Source organism: Dryas octopetala, chromosome 9, assembly GCF_963921425.1.
Source record: "Dryas octopetala chromosome 9, drDryOcto1.1, whole genome shotgun sequence".
In the NCBI taxonomy this organism is placed as follows: Eukaryota; Viridiplantae; Streptophyta; class Magnoliopsida; order Rosales; family Rosaceae; genus Dryas; species Dryas octopetala.
In genome coordinates this window covers 19,227,518-19,247,512 of record NC_141374.1, presented here as the reverse complement: position 1 = coordinate 19,247,512, position 19,995 = coordinate 19,227,518, and the positions used below count along the sequence as shown (strand labels likewise).

General features: G+C 36.9%; 2 protein-coding genes and 1 pseudogene across 6 annotated transcripts; 1 reads left to right on the top strand and 2 right to left on the bottom strand.

The window, feature by feature from the left end:
- Positions 1 to 307: 307 nt before the first annotated feature.
- LOC147275366 (uncharacterized) lies at positions 308 to 5,535 on the bottom strand. 2 transcript variants are annotated; one of them, XM_086257411.1, is made up of 7 exons: positions 4,559 to 5,535; positions 3,737 to 3,775; positions 3,572 to 3,642; positions 1,766 to 1,830; positions 1,539 to 1,628; positions 1,297 to 1,389; positions 308 to 1,166 (listed from the first exon to the last, which is right to left on the bottom strand). In XM_086257411.1, the coding sequence occupies exons 1-7, from the start codon at positions 5,218 to 5,220 to the stop codon at positions 762 to 764; spliced, it is 1,425 nt and encodes a 474-aa protein (XP_086113537.1). In that variant the 5' UTR covers positions 5,221 to 5,535; the 3' UTR covers positions 308 to 761. The 2 variants fall into 2 exon arrangements, with proteins under 2 accessions (XP_086113537.1, XP_086113538.1); XM_086257412.1 differs by having other exon boundaries at positions 308 to 1,163; positions 4,559 to 5,534.
- A 1,792-nt stretch (positions 5,536 to 7,327) lies between these two features.
- On the bottom strand, positions 7,328 to 13,056 carry LOC147275365 (putative transcription factor KAN4). Of its 4 annotated transcripts, XM_086257236.1 has the most exons (6): positions 11,681 to 13,056; positions 11,500 to 11,576; positions 10,813 to 10,858; positions 9,980 to 10,136; positions 7,967 to 8,054; positions 7,328 to 7,741 (listed from the first exon to the last, which is right to left on the bottom strand). In XM_086257236.1, the coding sequence occupies exons 1-6, from the start codon at positions 12,585 to 12,587 to the stop codon at positions 7,622 to 7,624; spliced, it is 1,395 nt and encodes a 464-aa protein (XP_086113362.1). In that variant the 5' UTR covers positions 12,588 to 13,056; the 3' UTR covers positions 7,328 to 7,621. The 4 variants fall into 4 exon arrangements, with proteins under 4 accessions (XP_086113362.1, XP_086113363.1, XP_086113365.1 ...); XM_086257237.1 differs by lacking the exon at positions 7,967 to 8,054; XM_086257238.1 differs by lacking the exon at positions 7,328 to 7,741 and having other exon boundaries at positions 8,034 to 8,185.
- A 3,014-nt stretch (positions 13,057 to 16,070) lies between these two features.
- On the top strand, positions 16,071 to 16,853 carry LOC147275364 (arogenate dehydrogenase 2, chloroplastic pseudogene; annotated as a pseudogene).
- Positions 16,854 to 19,995: the final 3,142 nt, after the last annotated feature.

The following is a 19,995-nucleotide window of genomic DNA, read 5'->3' as shown; positions in this document are numbered from 1 at the left end:
TGGTGGGTGGTGCGCATGAGCTCTCTTATGTTGCTGGGTGCTTTTTGTTTTTATTGGTTAAGTACTTAAGTACCAATATGTATTTATTAACTCTGGTGGCAGTGGCAGTCTCAATAAGTGAAATGTATTCACCACCACTTGTTTATTTTTGGCCATGTATTGACCACTTGTTAAAGTACTAGATAAAGAAAATAATAAAGATACCAAGTGTGGATTGCGGAAACCCCACCATCACCAATTCACCACCATGCTTTTGTAGCAGCTATGGTGATTGGTGAGTGAGGTGCACTTGCTTTAGCTGCTCGAGTGTTCACATGTCTTTCAAAATATATTCCACTTACAATTGTATCGAACATACAATCTCAAAGAGATTGGCAAAAAGAACCAACATTTCTCTGTTCCATTCCAGGCAGGTTTTCAAATAAGAAACAAAGGAGCTGAAGGGAATTTAACAGTTACCCTGTATGCATTGCTCCCAATTGGAATTGGTCTGCCAACCAACAACCTTGATGGGGAGACCACATGCAATCCTCATCTTTTCCAAGGGAAATGAGGAGAACTGCAGATAATGTCTAAAATACTGAACAAGAAAACACTTGTCAGGTTCTAAGTTCCAATATAATATTCTGGACCTATTCAGCCACATAAATTTTTTTAATCTTCAGCTCACTGCAAATCTTCTGCAGTGATCCATAAATTAATATCATGTATTTGGTATCCAATTTTTTACTCAATCTTTATCCTCATTGCACTACTAGACTTCATACTCTTTGATTCAACCAATCGATTATGTCCTTGGCAATAGCTTCTCGTTCTGGTTCAAAGAGGAGGTCATGTAATAACCCTTGATACAATTTGATGGTTTTGTCAGTTGAGGAGGCTTCTTCATACAGTTTCTGAGAGGCATCTGGATCAGTAACAGTATCAGCTGTGCCATGGAGAACTAGAAAGGGGACTCTCATTTTGCTCAGATTCTGCTGCAAGTAGGTCGTGATCCGGAGAATCTCATAACCAGTCCTCACCCTGATGGATCCAGTGTACACTAGAGGGTCTGAATACTTGGCAACTAGAGCCGCTGGATCCCGAGATACTGGCATGCCCTTTTTATTTGCCGCACTGACTTGGTACCTTGGCAGCAAAAGTGACGCAATTGGAGCAATGACCTGCTATGACAAATGTGAGGTGAGGGATGATCTTGCAGATTTAATATGCATTTGAAAATGTATAATTCTTTATATATTCAAGAATATATAAAAATGGGATATAACAGAAGGTGTGATTAGAGGGGATTCTGACCACAAATATTGGATGGGATGCCTCCACCCCAACTGCAGGTGATGTCAGCACTACACCCTGTATGCGACTCTCAACTTTTGGATCAAGCATTGCCTATATCATTTTTGCAAAATAGTGCAAGTTCTGATTAAATTCCAGCTAATAAAGTTACTAAGTCAGTAACTAAATGGAACGATAAAATAGTGACTATCAGAAAGTCATTCATGCAATTGCAAGAAACAATCATTCCTTGCAATCCATACCTTAAGGATAATGGCTGCACCTGTTGAGTGTCCAAAACAGAAGCATGGTAGCCCAGGATTTTCAGCTAAAATCTTCTCAAGAAATAATTTCTGCATGGAATTAAAGAGAGACGATATATATAAGTATTTAATCAAAGAACAGTTTTTTTGCTTTCAGTTCAGAATTAAGAATTGAATTCAAACACTATTTTCTCATCAGGATATTGTTAATGAGATTTGAGACATACCATATCAGTAACAGCATAATCAAGAGAAGGAACATATGCATGAAGCCCATCACTCCCACCATGACCTACATGAAAAAGAACAAAAAATCAACATTGAGAACCAACAATATGAGAAACAAAGAAAATGAACAACTAAATTAGAAGATATAGCACCAAGTAGCAAGGATGGTCTAAAATTGAGGCCATTGCCAACTCAGGCCCCATAATTTTCTGATTTACCCTTCAAAATTTTAATTTATTACACATAGAATCACCAATTCCCTCCCCCTCAACCAAAGCAAATATTTCCAGGATACGTCCATCCTAGAATAGCACAGTTTTCCAAGTCCATTTTCAATGGAGTGCAAGAAGGTTTGAATCTTAATTCAATTCTAACAATGACACCTCAAAGGAGTATAATCACATGCCTTTAGACCGGATGCCTGCATTGGGAATGGGATGCACCTGAGTACATCTTCAACTTTAATCTCTGTGTAATATTGTTTAAAGTTTTCGCTTCATTTGAATGTTAAACATACGAGGTTAGACACAAACACACAAATAATAAGCTTACTTATAAAGAGGAGCTTCACATGTTACTTTTTCGCACCAATGGGCATCCAAATTACTCAATCCCTGCAACATCCAAATATATATGCATTGTTGAAGAGAGTGTTCTCTAGACTATGAAACACTGAAACAGTAATTAAGAAAAACAATACTGTCTCTAATGCAAGGATGATATCTAAAATTTGTTGAGAAAATTTCTCCCCTTATCTAAGTTAAGGTTCTCCTTCCACAGAAAAGATAGAAGTAACCTCAGGGACAGATCTCGGAAATGTAGATACTTTGAGTGAGGAAGGTAGAGACCTGACTATTGGATGAAATATTGAGACCATGGACTTACAAAAATGTTATATACTTATATGGAGTTCTTTTATGTTTTTTTTTTTTTTTTTGGAAAAAAACTATTGGACGAGGGATAGGGGATATAACCATTAACAATCTAAAGACTCTGAAAAGTCCAAATTAGACAATTTGAGAAGCTTCATTTCAAGATATGGAGTAAGTTTCATTTAGTCCCTCCTTGAAAAATGTAGTGAGGTTCATGTCATCTGAGTAAATTAACAGTAGAATGTAGAAATTTTAAGCCATTGCTCTGTCTATCTCTCTTTACCATCAAATTATATAGATATATCTTCTGCTTTCTATCCATTGTATGGAATTCGAATGCTTGCCTAGAAGCAAGCAACACTATAATATTATTAAGAATGTGGCATTTGAAATTGAAATGTGAAAATATAGATGTATCTTTTGTTTTGTATCTCTTGTTGACACAATGTGATAAGAATGTGGCACAAACTCTATAAAATTCTGCTCATGCTAGCATATACACAAGTATAAAGCAACAACAAGTTATTGATATGGAAAGTAATGAGTTGTATAACCAGTTATCCAGTTCATGAAAACAAGTCCAAATTCACCAAACTTGGATGTAAACCTCAAATTACATGTTCCACATGATGCTTACAAGAGTTATATTGGAACAGAGTGTGTTATAGTTATGAGCATACAATGTCATCCCTGACTTTCGTTCTGCTCACTTGGGTGGAAATAAAACATTGTGAATCATACATATTGATTAGAAAGAATTGTTAAACAGTAAAACGAGGTCAGTACAAGTTAAAAACGACATACAGTGGGGGGAAATTATCATTGATTATCAGACACTAGGTGGTATCTTCTAGATGGAGCACAGATATCATTTAGGCTTGTTAAGAAGGTTAAATGCATATGGTGAGCAAGTCAAAATGGTGTTGAACTTACCAATCCAATCCATTCCATAAACCTTAAAGCCATTAGCATTCAGCTGCTTTGCAAAATGACTGTATCTGCCGCTGTTGAAATTATATAAATGTATTAATAGATGTATCAAGGAATATAATAAACTAAAACTGACATTTTAGAGAGGATTATGTACAAATGGCAAACCTGTGTTCATTGAGGCCATGCATAATAATGACAATGCCCCTGCAGAGTGTGAATATTAACTTAGCAACTTCATTGTATAAATTATAAAAAGATGAAAACAGAAGTGAATATCCACTTCAAGGAAAGAATCCAAAGGAAAGAACAAAAGAGCCAATTAAAAAACAAAATCAACATATAAATTTGGGCTCCATTACTTGTAAACATGCCCACTAACTATCGGAATAATAATGCAGGTAAAAGGACAAGAGATGAGAGACAGGGACTATAAGAAAGAGAGGCTGCTGATGAAAAGGACAGTTGGTCAAGAAGCATCCAACAAGGATTGCGGATTTTACTAGGGTACTACAATCCTTGGGGCACGGCCCTGATTTTACTCGAACAATTTGTTGCAGTCTGCAGACTACTTGATTCCTTTTAGATATGGTATACTGTATACATGATATGATCCATAGACTGATGATATGGATAATTGGATGGGTTAGAATATGCCTTGTATATACTCGAGTAGTCGAGTGAGGATTTGGAAGTTGGAATGAATGTTCTTAAGAAGAGCTCCATGAGCAGTTAACTAAAATGTGCCTCATTCAATTGGCGATATAATCAACAAGATAAGCATATGATTTATTAAAAAAAAAATTTCAAGTCCTAACAATGACATTGCCAATTTCCCAAAACTAAGAAAAGATTCCTCTGTAGAAAAAGATATTCATCTAAACGAGTACATGAATAATTAAATATTAAAAGTGAAAAAATTTAAAAATTTGAATTCCAGAAAGTATAACGAAGAGGAAGAAGAAGATGAATGAGCTAAGCAGCATTTACCTGATCCTAACAGAAACGGGAGTCCAACTCTGCGTGAAAAGGATTTCACCTCTAGCGGTCGCAAAAAGCGAAAATCTCCTCACCGAATTCTCATCATCATCTTCGACAACTCTTAGTTTCGCTATCGCTCTCCTTTTCGCCACCTCCGGATCCACCGGCAACGACGACGAGCTGCTCTTCCACGGCACAATCGTCGCCGGCACGCGCACCACCGCCCCCCTCTGCCTCTCGTCCTTGGGCAGCTTCTCCGCCAAGGCCATCGCCGACGAAGACGACGACGACGACGACGCCGTTCGCTTTCGCCCACGGAACGGCACCAGAAGGAGCAAGAAGAAGGCGTTAATCAGCAACATCAGACTCCGCAACGCGCGCAGTGAGAACAACGCGTTTATGCGGCCGCTTGCGCCAGACGTTAAGATCAAAGCCGACGTAGAGTCATTACCTCGTTCAGTCGCCATTTGTTTGCTTTTGAGGCTTCTGGTCCGGAGCAGCAATGCTGATGATGCTGATGCTGGTGGTGACGATGATGATGACGACAACGATGGCTTAAATTCGAATTCCGCTTCTGTCAAGAGTCGGTTTGGTTTTCTGTTGTTTCTCTTCACCTGGAAGGCGAGAATTCTGGTATCTATTATCGATGTTGCTCTGCTGAAACAGACCATCAACGGTTCACTCAATTCTCGATTCGCTCAAAAAGGGTCTCTGCTAAATTTAGCGGTTTTTAAATTCAAATTTAGAGCCTTTCGAATCCCTAATCTGAAATGAATGAATAGATCAAACTTAGCTGGATTCTTAACTGGAGCCAAACTGCCAAATGCCAAACAGAGAAACGGATTCAATTATTTTCAAACAAAATGGGGAGGATGAAATTCAGAGCTGTCTCTATGAGAATCTAGAACTTACTTTCTCTCTCTATCTCTCTTTTTTTGTTTGTTTCGACTTTCGAGTTTGGGAAAGTTTTGTGATTTAGGTGATTTTATGGTTGTTTAGTCTTTTGAAGCAAGCAACTAAGCAATATGACACGGCCCGCGAAAAGTCAGTCATTGGCGCTCGTCTCGTCTCTAATCTTTCTCCGGACGATTCTAGTCCTGACACGTGTCGCCGTGAACGAATTCACAATTATAAAAATAGTCAATGACACGTATCGAGACCATCTATAGACACGTGTTGTTTATGCGGCAACATGACGCGTTGTTGGGCCGGAAAAAGTCGTACAAGCACGTGATGTAAAGGAGGAGTGAGAGGGTCTTCAATGGGGTATGCCCAGTGGGGCACCTCTCACATGAGGTGGGACCCACAACCATATGGGTCCCACCTCATGTGAGAGGTGCCCCACTGAAGCACGCCCCATACAAGATTTATCCAGGAAAAGTGGGTAATTCTTTAGCTTTTCCGTGCTACGTGGCAAAATTTAAGGGGACGGCTCTTAGTTGTGGACACGTCATATGCTACGTATCTTGAGATAGAGCCTTATCCATCTGCCGAATAGGCCCATCTCTTCAAGACTACCCAACCTAATTGAATGCCCAAACCCAACACTGAATGTGCATTTTATTCCGAGGCCCAGGTTAACATGTTAGAGAAAACCTATAATTTTCGTTTTTTTCTTTCCAAACATATAAAAAAGTGTGGCATTGATTAAAAATCAAATTCAATTTGGTTCTCTATAGAAATTCTATAAAATTTGATTACTATGATTTATAAGAATGAATTTACATTTTGGTGATAAATTTATTTTATTTGAAAAAATTAGGAACATATATAGATGCATTGTCTATGACATGAATGTAGGCAGATCAAAACCGATTAGAGATACTGTAATGCAACGTTGTATTTAGTATTTTTTTTAGTTTTTGAATGTGATGCAATATTTTCAGTTTAAAATGATTTTTTTTCCAATTATAGTACAATGAATCATTTGAGATTCATGTATGTATTTGTTCTCTCTTTCTATACAAATGCAACTACTCATATATTACAATTCAAATCTCACATTCCAAGATGGTTCCTAAAAGTATGATATTTTCTTTGATCGGCTAAAAGTATGAATGTTCTTCATTCGTTGTATTTTCCTGAAAACTATGAATTTGGCCTTACGAAAAGATAAAACAGCGGTGAAGCATGTCATGTGAAAGCCTTTTTTTTGTCATGTGAAAGCTCAAATTTTGAATGGAATCAAAAGAGCTCAAATATATGTTTATCTAAGATTTGGTTAATTAGGGAGAGTAAATGGGTAAGTAGGAAAAAATTATTTTAATTATCGTAATATCATGTAACATGCTGACTGTAACATAAGTCAGGGGTGTCCAGGTCAGCTTGTGCGCACCTCGATTAATCCCTTTCCCAATCCAGTCAAAGGTACGCTATCCATGCCGAGAGACTAGAAAATTCACGGGACGCAGCTGCCTGGCCCTGTAGGTCCGTGCATTTCCATTTCCTTGTGAGAGTATAATCAATTCATTAATATTCCCCCCTGTTAAGCGATAGCCATTGCTTTTTAGCTTTTTAGCTTTTTTGGGGGGCAAATCAGCCTTCAATCACAAATGAACGTACTATATATTTATACAAAGATACACAAATTGATCGAGTGATTACAAAGTCAAGATTTCACACACTAATCACTCAAAATGACCCCACTAAAAAGTGATTGGTAAAAAAGGCTCTTTAATTGAAACAAATATATATTTCAGAAAGAGAGATAGATCGAGAGAGAGAAATGAGAGAATATATATTATATATATAATCAAGCCAGGAGATCATATTGCACCACTAAAACTGATTCCATGATCTTTTTTCAACTTTTGATTCATTCATTACTTCTACGCAATGCCAAAACATCACACATCACCATCAACAGCAACTTTGTCCCAAATTAAAGAGAATACAATGTACAGACATGCATGCACGGAACTAATACATATCATCAATAAGATGGCTTTCTTCTTCCCCAAAAACTGTTCCAATACATATTTTTGTCATGTGTTTTTTTTTTTTTCAGAATATAATTAATGCAGCAGTCAACTGGCCGGCAATCCTACCTATATATTATATGTAGAATATATATTAGTGATCATATCGTTCTTTGTTGTGCCAGTCCGGTCGCCCTAAGCTGAACTCCAAGCTTGGATTTTTGAGGTCTACATTTGAATCCATAAATCTTTTTGATTGAGCAAAATCGCTTCCCTGCATATAAAAGTTGATAAATTCGCCTAAACTCTTGACATGTCACATGCATATTCAAATAATACAGAGGCTAGGAGAGGGGACTGGGCGACCAATTAAGTTTGTGGCCGTATATATATATTTGGCCATATGATACGATCTGGTGTTTCATGCGTGCAAAAAGTTGGAAATAAATTGTCCTTTAATTAAGGATTAGTATCTCTAATTAATATTCCAAGTCACTACCTCAAATTGGTTTGCAGTAGTAGTAGTTGTATGTTGAGAGAGCATTTCTGGTCTAAGCCCATTTAGATCTTGCACCCATGCTTCTCTACTGCAACCAATATTTAATTAATTCATAAATATATAATTAACCACTTATTCATCAATTAATCTTCTGATCATTCCAGATTCCTAATCAACTTCTACTCGGACTTTGATGCAAATCACAAATGAAGATCGTACCTGCATATTGGAAGAAAGACTTGTTACAGGCTTACAGCCATTACTAGCTAGTCATGATCAGTAAAGGATTACATGCAAGCAAGAATATATATGCGCGCATATATATATATATACTGTCTAAATTTATAACTAGTTTGTCCAAAATTAAAAGGTCAACATTAATGTATTGTTCAACTAATTCATTATAAATTTATAATGAATGAAATGAATTCATAAGGTTCAGAGAGAGATCAAGAAATTAATAATAGAATTCTAGAACCAATCTCGAAGTAACATACAGCTAGACAGCAAATTATGCTTGATTTACTGGGCAGATACGTACATATTTTTCATATATATATATATATATATATATGTGAAATGTGTATCATATATATTCCTATTCGTAATTTGTGCTAATGTATACGTATAGATAATTAGTAAACAAGGCATATTAACGTTTATATTGAGAACTTTAGTGTTGGAGTAGTACTTCTAGCAATTGGATGATGCATGTCAATAAAAACTCCTTTCATATAATATAATACATGTGATCTATTCCAAAGGCAATTAAAACCTTCTTAATTAATTAATGCATGCTTGAAATATTTTTCATATACATACATATTGTAGTAGCTAGCTAGGCTTCTTCCCAAACTGAACAAGAGTACTAGCGACCAGTGCATATATATGTGTATGCATGCCATAATAATTAATGCTAAAATGTATATGTTAATTCATAAATATATGTATAGCTATTTATTTTATTTTTGATAAACTACTAGCTATAGTTAATTAATTAATATAATGTTTTAAGGGATGGATGGAGAGTTCTATCTTTATTTGTACTAGCTAAGTGCTAATTGACATGCTATATATCATTGTTCACGTTGACTAGCTAGGGATGGATATATAATTGTATATGTTGTGTAACGAGTACTTGCCTAGCTATCATAACCATATGCATCGACCAAAATGACTACCAATTAAGGTGATGATATATACTTAACTTTATTTGTACTTAACTTGATTTGACGCATTCTAGACCAAAATAACCAAAAATTAGGAGATGTGGACAAAATAAGTTTAAGTAGAATCTAGGGTCCAGCCAGCAACTTTTGACATGCATTACAGACATATTTATGGGTAATGGAATAGGAATTAAACGTGTTGTGGATAGTACATGTTGTGGCCGAATGCACAATTTTGTCTGATTAAGATGGAGAGATTAAGCGCTCTCTCTTCAAGTATAACTAAGAGCTGAGGCCAAATAATATACGGGGAGAAGAAAATACATGAACTCGTATTTTGTAATTTTGGAATTTCTAAAAATAAAAAGCTGGAAATGCACTGCTATTGCATATATGCTCTCTGACCGATCAACGATTCTTTTATATGCATATTAACTTTTCATGCTCAAGTTTCTAGATTTATATTTTTCTTGATTAATTAATTAAACCCGTGCAAGTTGATTAAATGGTGCAAGAAGGAGGCCACGCACATATATCATTAAAAAGAAAACAGAAAGAGAGAGAAAGAAAATGAATGGAAAGCAAATTAAAGGTGTAAAAAGAAACACTTTTAATTTGGTTTGAGAAAAGGGAGGCCGGACGTGGGTTCTGATTAATTCCCAGGCTAAAGGCACCCATGCAATATTTACATATAATAGCAGAAGACAACCAATGCACACTCCAAAAGTACGACCAACCAATAATAACACAAATCAATGAAGACTGAAAGAGGACGTGCTCCGCACACTGCACACACACACACACACACACACACACACACACACACACACACAGAGTTCATTACCTGGAAGAGTTGCCCCACAGATTGTTAGAAGGGTGTTCCAAATCATGCTCTAAATTTAAAGTTGCATTTGAGGCTCCTCTATGATTAAGTAAACCGTTTGTTGAATTATGATGATGGGTTGTTGTTGTGGACAAAAGATCTTCATCACCAGATCCATCTAATTTATATATATGTATGAATGTATGTTAGGGAACCCATGTACCAAATATTTAGACTCATCATATATGAGCGGCAAAAGCAAGCATATTTCATAATGCATTCAAAGGTACATTAATTACTTTTAATAATTTGCTGTTGCACATCCATTTTTTTTACATGCATTACATATATACACTCAGCAAGTTCAAAATCGATCATGATCATTATGTCATGTATGAATATGTGAACATGTCTGTCACGTATCCGGTCCCAAAGAAACATAAAGATAAAAAAAAATTAATTCATTTGAATCCTAATATCCTATACATACAGTGTATGCACGTGCAGATTTAATTTGTTGTACTTGTATTTGTATTTCCAGAAAGAAAACAAAAAAGAATTATTGTACTTGCATTTCAATTCCAGATGCACATATGTAAGGCTATATATGTGGATGTACAAATGTATGTGTATGAATACATGCGAGCATGCATGTACTATCATGCGCCCTTGTATAGACTATATATAGACGGTGCAAAATGGTATAGAGGATTTTCAAAATTCATATGCATGTAGGCAAGCTAGGCATGTAGCAGAAACATTCATGGAATTAATTAATGAGGGGGCAAAGTGAAGCAATTATAATTAATTAATAATCTAATATATATATATATAGGCTAAGCAATACGAATTACCTGAGGAAGCTACAGGTTTGTCAGTGTTCTTAACAGTTCTATACATCTGCAAAGGCATTAAACAAGATAAAAAGAATAAGAGATGAAGTAATAAAACCTCATGATCGAATCAAAAGCAAAAGAAATGAAAATTAAAAAACAAAGAAAAAGAAATCAGAGATGCTTCTGTTTCTGGACTTTTCTTTGGTTTGTTTCTTTAATAACCACGAGGTTGATGTTTGGTAAGGGGAGTAAATGCTTCTATTATTGAGAAATGATGGCTACTTTCTCTCTCTCTCTCTCGCTTTCTTGCTTTCTCTTAGTTTACACTCTCCCTCTCTCTAAAAGTAGAAGTTGTCCTGTTTCACAAGAACGGGCTCAGTGCACTGTTCATTCATCCAATATTTATTCATATTACTGATCAGTACTGAGTCTGCAAGCCTTGGCAACCGTGCCACTTGGATAGCCAAAGTCTTCGGTCTCTGCAGTCTTCACCACTCACACACTAACATCTACACACACCTCAGACTGAAACGTACGTACAGAGAAAGAGAGAAAGCAAGAGAGAGGCTCAAACTAACTTGAATCTGAATATGAATGTGGTGGACCGATCAAACTGGTGTTTTCATCTTCTTTTTCTTTTGAACAAGAAATAAAAAAATAAAAAAAAAAAATTTATTAATGAGGTAACTTATAAGCTAGCTCTACCTGTAAATGGCTCTTAACATGAGCAAGAGTGAGATCTTTGACATCCATGAGCTCTAACACTGACTTTGGAGTAGCCCCTGAGCAAATTAAGTAATTAATACAACACAAAACAAAACAAAATGGATGAAAAGAATTCCCAAAGAAAAAAGAAATTGATTGAGAGAGATAATTATATGCTGACTTTCATGGCCACCAAGGAGCTCGACAGCGTGAACAAAACGGGCATGGAGGGAGGTAGTCCATCGCATTCTTGGTGCCCTCATGTTCCTCTTACTCTGCACTGCCTTGGGAGTAAATCGCGGTCTCATCATGAATCCGTTGGACGACAAATCCGAATTCCCTCCAACCCCAGAATGGTAGTGCTGCTGCTGCGGATGAAAGTAGTGTTGGGGTAGTCTCAGACTGTCCATGGTTATCCCATTAAACCTCGACGCCATCGATTCAAAACCTGCATGACCAGTACTACAAGGCCTAAAAGGATGATGAGATAGCTGATACGGCGGCGTTTTGTAGAAGCTGCACAACTTAGAAATATCCCTTCTACTGTCGACCTCTGATCTGGACTGTTGTAAATTAGGCGAAAACGGAAACGAGCAAGTACTAGGGCTGGTGTTGTAAACTGGAATTCCTTTGATGGGTTTGAGTAGTAGACCCTCCATCTCATGAATATTGTTATTCTTTGCAGCTTCTTCAGTAGTGTTTTTAGTACCCTGCAGCTCCAGCACCTGATCTCTTGTCAAGTTGTGGTTTTTCCTCCATGGGCTCTCAGCCTCCGAAGCTGCTGCACTTATTGTGGGGTTTGCTAGAGACAGCTCAGTGTCCGCACCAAGTGGAGTTGTGCAGCTGCTGCTTCCGCCTCGAATACAGCTGTCGCTGTGGGATTTGAGGAGCACAGGGACGATTTCCTCGTCTCTGTGCCATATGTTAAAGGCGGAGTCATCAGCTTCATTGGCTGATGATCCGCCTGTACAGATTGAGGAGGGAGCACTGTTCGGAGGGCTTATGTGCAGTGACAGATCAGGAATCGGATTCAAAGACAAGCTACGCCCGCAGCTCAGTGGTGCCTCTAAAATCCCTTTTTGGGGCATTTTATTCCCACCACAGAATACAAATGTGAACAAGTGCTAGCTACCTGTTTTGGGCTCTGAAAACCCACACTTCACACTTGGATGGATCGAGTTCCTGACACAATTCAGAAGCTAGCGAAACAACACGCTAATGTATATATAGAGCTAGATCGATCATGTGATTATGAGGTGGGTCTTTGTTTCATTTCTGCTTGCTAGCTTGAAATCAAATATATAAAAAAAAGAAAAAAGAAACAGAGAATATTAGCAATTAAGCTAGAGTAGTACTGATTTTGGTGCTCTGCAGGAGTATGGATGACAAAGAAAGTAGAACTTTAGTATGCTCCAAAAGAAATTAATAGAAAAAGGGAGAGAGAAAAAAAGTAGTGTGCTGTAAAGAAGGCTAAATGGAAAAAGGAAGACTTTTCTCTTCCTCAAGAAACAGACATCCTCCTCCTCATAGATCAGGAGAGAGAGAGAGAGAGAGAGAGAGAGAGAGAGAGAGAGAGAGAGAGAGAGAGAGAGAGAGAGATATGGTGTATATTTTGCTAAATAAAAACAGGAGTAGAGAAAAATGGAAAGGATTGGGAAATAGGTAGGAGAGAAGATATGGGTTTAATGCCTCGAGAGTATATATAGGAAAGTGACACTCCAACAAAACAAAGCCTGTCTCTTTCTCTCTTCCTCTCTTCCTCTCTTCCTCTCTTCATCTCTATAGAGTATAGCCTATAGTCAATACATACACGCAAAACTCAAGTGCAATTAAAGGGTTTACAATATAAATTAATTTAATTTGATTGGGACGTATTTGAAAATAATAAACTCCCCGGAGACGACGGGTTAAAAACTAAAAAATAAGTGAAAAGAGAGAGAATTCTTTTCCCCCCACCCTCTTCGCTAGAAGCTACCTCCCTCCTTTTACTCTCCATCTGCTTAATTCTGCGCTACCTACACATCAATAACATCCAATAGCTACCCCTAGCTATATACATATATAGCTCCTTAGTAATTAATATATACATATACATGCATATTGCTGACAGTGATACTGATACAGACATATATAATTGACCCACATGCAGTGTTGTATTTTTTGTGCCATCTAAGCCCTCAGCTATATATATATATATATATATATATGATGCCATCTATATAGAATTAATTAATTTGCTTAATTTACCATTGTCTGATGCAAATATGCAATATATGGTAATTTAATTAATCAACGTCTGCAAGTATACATGGCTGTGACTTTGAACCAGAGATTAATAACTATTTCATGCAAAACCAAGGACATGGGAGATGTATATATAATAAGGACAAATTGAAGTTGTTTTAATTGTTTCACCATTTATGGATGCAAAATTTTATCCAACCAAAAGAAAGCTGCAAAAAACAGAATAAAACAATTAGCAAAAGAGCTGCACAACAGGCATACACAAAATTATTCCATGGTATATATCCCACATATATATGTATCCACGTGCAAGCTAGCTTCCTTTTAAATAACTAATTAATCAATCAGCTTAATATTAATTGAACACATTATTGGTAAATTTTGCTTGGCCATCCTTGTGGCACGTGTCGGTGCTAGCTAAATCAATCACCTTTCCCATCACAAAAGGTATATTAGAATTAGAATGCCAATAATGTTATGGAGGTGAGGTCATTGTTAGCATATCTTGGCAAATGAATGATATTATGAATGAACTGGGTCTGGGTGGGTGTAATAGTCAAGAAATATTGATTAATTAGGTGGACCCATTGACCTAAATTTTGGTGAGAGTCTGAGAGACCTCCCTCCTCTAAACAAAAGTGTTGTTTGTTTTTTTGCTTTCATAAAATCATACAAATAGTTGTAGTCATCGTATAAACCTTATGATTTCAAAATTCCACATTATACCTTTGTTGGGTTCTTTCTTTTATTCCTCTTCATCCTCCCAAATATTCCCTTCTAATCCTCCGGCCAGCAAGTTTGTCTGGCTACCATATGTTTTGCGTATATTATGTCATCCCCACATGACCCTCATTGACTCATACGACAATCAATCTTAATCAGTTTCGAAAACCTAGGCCAAATCACTACCTACGTACTACTTAATTATTAAACTAACCTATATCACACACACACACACCCTCACATATATATATAATTATATAAATCTTCTCTAGCTCCTTCGATCCATCTTTTACCTGCACTACAGCGGACCCAGCAACTACGTACTTGATCATTTTTCTAATGCTCACTGTTTAATCCACTCCCCAGACGTAGATTTAATTAAACATTTGTCCTCGACTTCAACACTTTCGTGGTCACAACGAGTTACTAGGCCCTATATATGCCCATGTCTTAATTTTAACCAATTAATTAACTACTCAATTAGTTGAGCTCGCTAGCTCAGGCATGTATATTACATTGAAAAAGTAAAAAAGATTAAATGCATTTAATGCTGATGAAAACTTTTTGTTACTTTCACATATTTCAATATGAATAATTAATTAATAGAATTATAATATCGCATTCACAACGAACAACAATTCCTAAATCGATATCAATTCTGATCAGAATTATTACGTACTCACTAATACAAGGATTAATTAAACCCTCATGTATGGCTACCAGTAGACATAGATATAATTAGAAAAGTACTAATTATAAATATTTATTTGGGCAATGAGAATTAATTTTAGACTTTGGACAGGACAAAAAGAAAGGATTAGATGAGGCAACTTGCTGTAGCTAACTGATTATATTCCTTTTGGATGGAAACTCACATTACAAATTTAGGCAGTCCTACCTATTTCTAATTTACTACCTCTATATAGTATATATATTCTCAATTACTTAATTTGTATCATCTTTATTAATTATTATTGTGGATCTATTTAATTATTACTGCATTACCTGCCTACCCATTTAATGACGGTAGAGTCAAAATATACGGACTAATCCTTACTGCCTACATTACATTACATAAATAGTACATCTATATATTTTTACAAACAAAAATAAGTGACCTTCTGACCAAGTTTGTTTGGCACTCATTTAATCCTTCGGTTGTTGCATCCCATCATGTATACAGTAGATCTGTATATATCTATAAAAACAAAATGTATGTCTAACCATGTCGGCAATGTAAGCTGGGTCTAATACTAGATTCACATATAATATGTATATATGTATATGGGAAAAATTTAAAAAAAGGACACGTATTTTGGGGTCAATCTTAGTTTAGGACATCAGTTTGGGTTTGTGTTAGTTTAGGACATATAGTTTGAGTTTGTATCAGTTTGGGCTTTTCCGTCACCTCTGTCAAATCCTCCGTTAAAAACAGACCACGTGACTTGCACCTGACTTATTTTAAAGGGCAAAATTGTCACTCCCTAAACCCTAAGACAGATCCAACTGCAAGATTAACTTTAAACAAAAGGGAATTCAGTTTAATGATTTAGAATTCAATCTGATCGCGCAAAAGTGTTCGCTGGTTAGGGTTGGAACTTGGAAGAGCTCCTCTTTCAACCTCCACAACCCAAATGCTCAAAATCGCCATCATTGGCTCCAGCAACTTGGGCCAACTCCTCGCCAAGACCCTCGTCAACCAAGGCCACACCGTTCTCACCCATTCTCAATGCGACTGTGACCACTCCAAAACGGCACAAGACCTGGCCGTTTCCTTCTTCTCCGACCCACACGACCTCTTCGACCAAAACCCACAAGTCGTTTTGCTCTGCACCTCCGTAACCTCAGCCGAAGCCGTACTCAAATCGCTGCCTCTTCACCTCCTCACGCGCGACACGTTGTTCGTCGACGCACTTCCCGTCAAAGAGTTTTCGAAAGCGTTATTACTCAAGTGCTTGCCTAGCTATTTCGATGTCGTTTGTGCCCACCCGATGTTCGGACCCGACAGCTGTGAAAACGGGTCGAATGGGTTTTTGTTTGTGTACAAAAAGGCCCGAATTGGGTCCGGGGGGTTGGGGGCTTCGTGGTGCGACAAGTTCTTGAACATTTTTGAGAGGGAAGGGTTTGATATGGTGGAGTTGAGCTGCGCTGAGCACGATAAGTACGCGGCGGGTTCGGAGTTTTTGACCCACACAGTTGGGAGAGTGTTGGGGATGTTGAAATTGGAGTCTACATTGATAAATACAAAAACTGTGTCTCCAGCAACCTGTGTCTCCAGCAAACTTTGTTTCCTTAGCAATCCAGGTATCACTTGCCTTGACCTTGCACACATGGGAGGATCAACCCATCTGAAAAAATCACATCCTCCCTGGGTTTCTGCAAATTAAAACATAAATTACTTACCTAAACAACCCATATTAATCTACATGTGTAACGAAAATCAAACAAACACAGAGCTTTTATACACCCTACCCTGGAACAGCCATCGAATCTTCTACCAGGGTTTGCATCAGTCCAAGCCGTGACCCTTGCAGCTGGAAAACCACAATAGCAGTACCTCCGACCCACCGGTTTCATCATCGCAAGTATGTTATTCAAAACCCAAAACCTCTATTTTATTCTCAAATGAGCAGAATTTTGTGTTTTTATACAGACTTAAGGTCAGATTTTAGGGGGAAATCCCAGAAAATTGGAGGGATTCAATGTTCTATGGCGGGAAGACGAACGGGGTAGATGCTTGCAGTTGGATCTGTCTTAGGGTTTAGGGAGTGACAATTTTGCCCTTTAAAATAAGTCAGGTGCAAGTCACGTGGTCTGTTTTTAACGGAGGATTTGACAGAGGTGACGGAAAAGCCCAAACTGATACAAACCCAAACTATATGTCCTAAACTAACACAAACCCAAACTGGTGTCCTAAACTAAGATTGACCCCAAAGTACGTGTCCTTTTTGAAAATTTTTCCCTATGTATATATAGAAACATATAGAGCTCACGTCTTAATGCAAACTGGAATTCAAAGTGAAATTTCATAACAATGAACAGTCGCATATAAAAAATTTATGTTTTTTTTTTTTTTGCTTATAAGATTCATGCTAATTAATTCATAAATAGATGGCGCATACTTCCCTCTCTTGAGTAACATTGAATAGAATTGAATTAGAAGATTTTATTTGCCTTACACATTTTCTCTCAACAAATTACATCATGACATTTATATATTGAACTCTTTAAAAAAATAAGATATAAAAGATAAACTATATCAAATTAATAAATTAATGACATGTAGATTGAGAAAGAAAAGTCTAGAAAAAAGTTTGGGCATTAAACATTTTCCTATAGAATTTCCCACGAGCTGATAGAGCTAGCTATCGATCTTCTACTGATATTTTGAAGTTCATATTGTGTTTATATTTATTTTAAACTTATATCGAAATTATTTAATTATATATATCTATAAATAAATAAATAAAGAGTGTCTGATTTGAATTAAGAATCTTGAATTGAATTTTGCCTTGGTGACTAGGGCAGGGTACTGGGTCGATGAGGAAGGTTTGAATTGAATTTGTAGACCTGGTGTACGTGGTTGCCTACTGCCTACAGGTAGCTAGATACAAAGCCGATGGGCCTCTGACCAGCCACGAGGAACAAAAAAGAAAATAAAACATATACATAAAGAGTAGTGTCACTTTCTAGTACTTAATTAATACAAATAAAAAAGGCATCTGTAAAAGGGTGGTTAAGAATATCTAAGCACTGAATTGTAGTTTGGTGGGATTTTTTATGTATGGTAATACGACTTACAATGTATATGTGTATCGATATAAATTCGACATATGCATTGAACAGGTCAAATTATACTGAACTAATTTGTACGGAGGGAGACAGCAGGGCCTCTTATAAAATAATAAGCTAGAGCCCTTAATTAGTGATAGTATTAGATATTTAAACACTTTAATATAAATATGCAAGTAAGACCTCCATCTCCTGATGAGTCCTCAAGTAACAGCAGCAGCAGCAAGAGTAAATTAAATTAAATTCAAATATGTAGAAGCTCCAGGAATTGCGCCTGCAACGATCCATCCATTCTACTGTGCCTGAAGATAAATTAATTGGTACGTACGTACTCCTTAATTCAAGTTGACATATATATACACACATGAATGAATAAATGAATGGCATGCAGCAACAGAAAAAGGAAAGCTGGTGTTGACAACACACAAAGCTGCAAGCAAGCCAATTTTGAGCAAAACTACAACAGCGTTAATTAGTGTCAATTCCAAGCTTCATCTTGGCATATTTATATATATAAATGTCTGTTTCTACTTTAATAGCTAGCTTTGTTTTGTATATATACTTGAACACAAGCTAGCTACCTTGTTTTTGATTAATTATGCAGTAGTGACGTCAGACTGCCAGGCCAGTAATAGAGTTAAGGTTATTGCGATTGCAACACTCCACAGTTCACTCAATTAAAATCCCAATAGGCCCGGTACGTACCTTTCTGCCTTTTTTCTTTATATGTGCTTCATTCGTCTAGTTTTTTTTTTTTTTTTGGCCAAACATTCGTCTAGTTAAATATACCAAAGTTAAGAAAAACATGCACATCGATCCACATATATATATATATAGCCATTACCCGATTAAACATCAAGGTGAAATTAACCCATGCCAGATATATATACATGGAGTTTTTGATCGGGTAGTTTACATTGAAGTACTATATATATAATGTCTTAATTTGTTTCTATATCCTACAGGCTACAACACAGTTCAATCAAGTTAGCTAGGTATATAGGTAGCTCAGTCTACAAGAGTACAAGTCACAATGACGCTATTATCCTGAGTAATTAAATTGCTGGAGTGGGGTGGGGTGGTGTGCATCACTTTCTATGCTCTACTAGCTCAATTGACTCAATAAGTGGGGGGCCGAGCAGAACTAGTGTGAGCAAAGTCCAATTTATTTAATTATATAATAGTAATATTATTGGGAATTAAAATGGCATAGTCGGGAGGGGTCAATTCCAAGGCAATAGTAGCAGTAGCAGTAGCAGTAGCATTGCATTAGTGGCTGGCACAGGATACAAAGGAAAAGAAAGAAAAAGGTGGATGCATGAGAAATGATTTTGCAATCGATTGCTTTATGATTGAATGAATGAGGAGCAGGATCGAGGAGAGAGAAACAACAACAATAACTTTATCGTCAACAATTCCAACATCTTTTTGACAACAAAAAAAGAAGGGTTAATTAGCAGCCTAGCCAGTACTCCTAGGCAGGGCCACAGGCCTAAGACTATCATCCTATATATGCATGTCTTGCTTTTATGGTGAAATTGCTGGAGCTTTTGCCTTTGCCTTTGAAACTTTGTTTGGGATTTGAGTTCTTTTGACTTTTTGTTCCTTTTTCCAATTCATACCCCGAGGCAATGCAATCAAATATGAACCACCGCTCCACCCCATGGCTTGTGTTTGCCTTGCTCATAATTCAATCAACCACCACACACACACACACACACACACACACACAGAGAC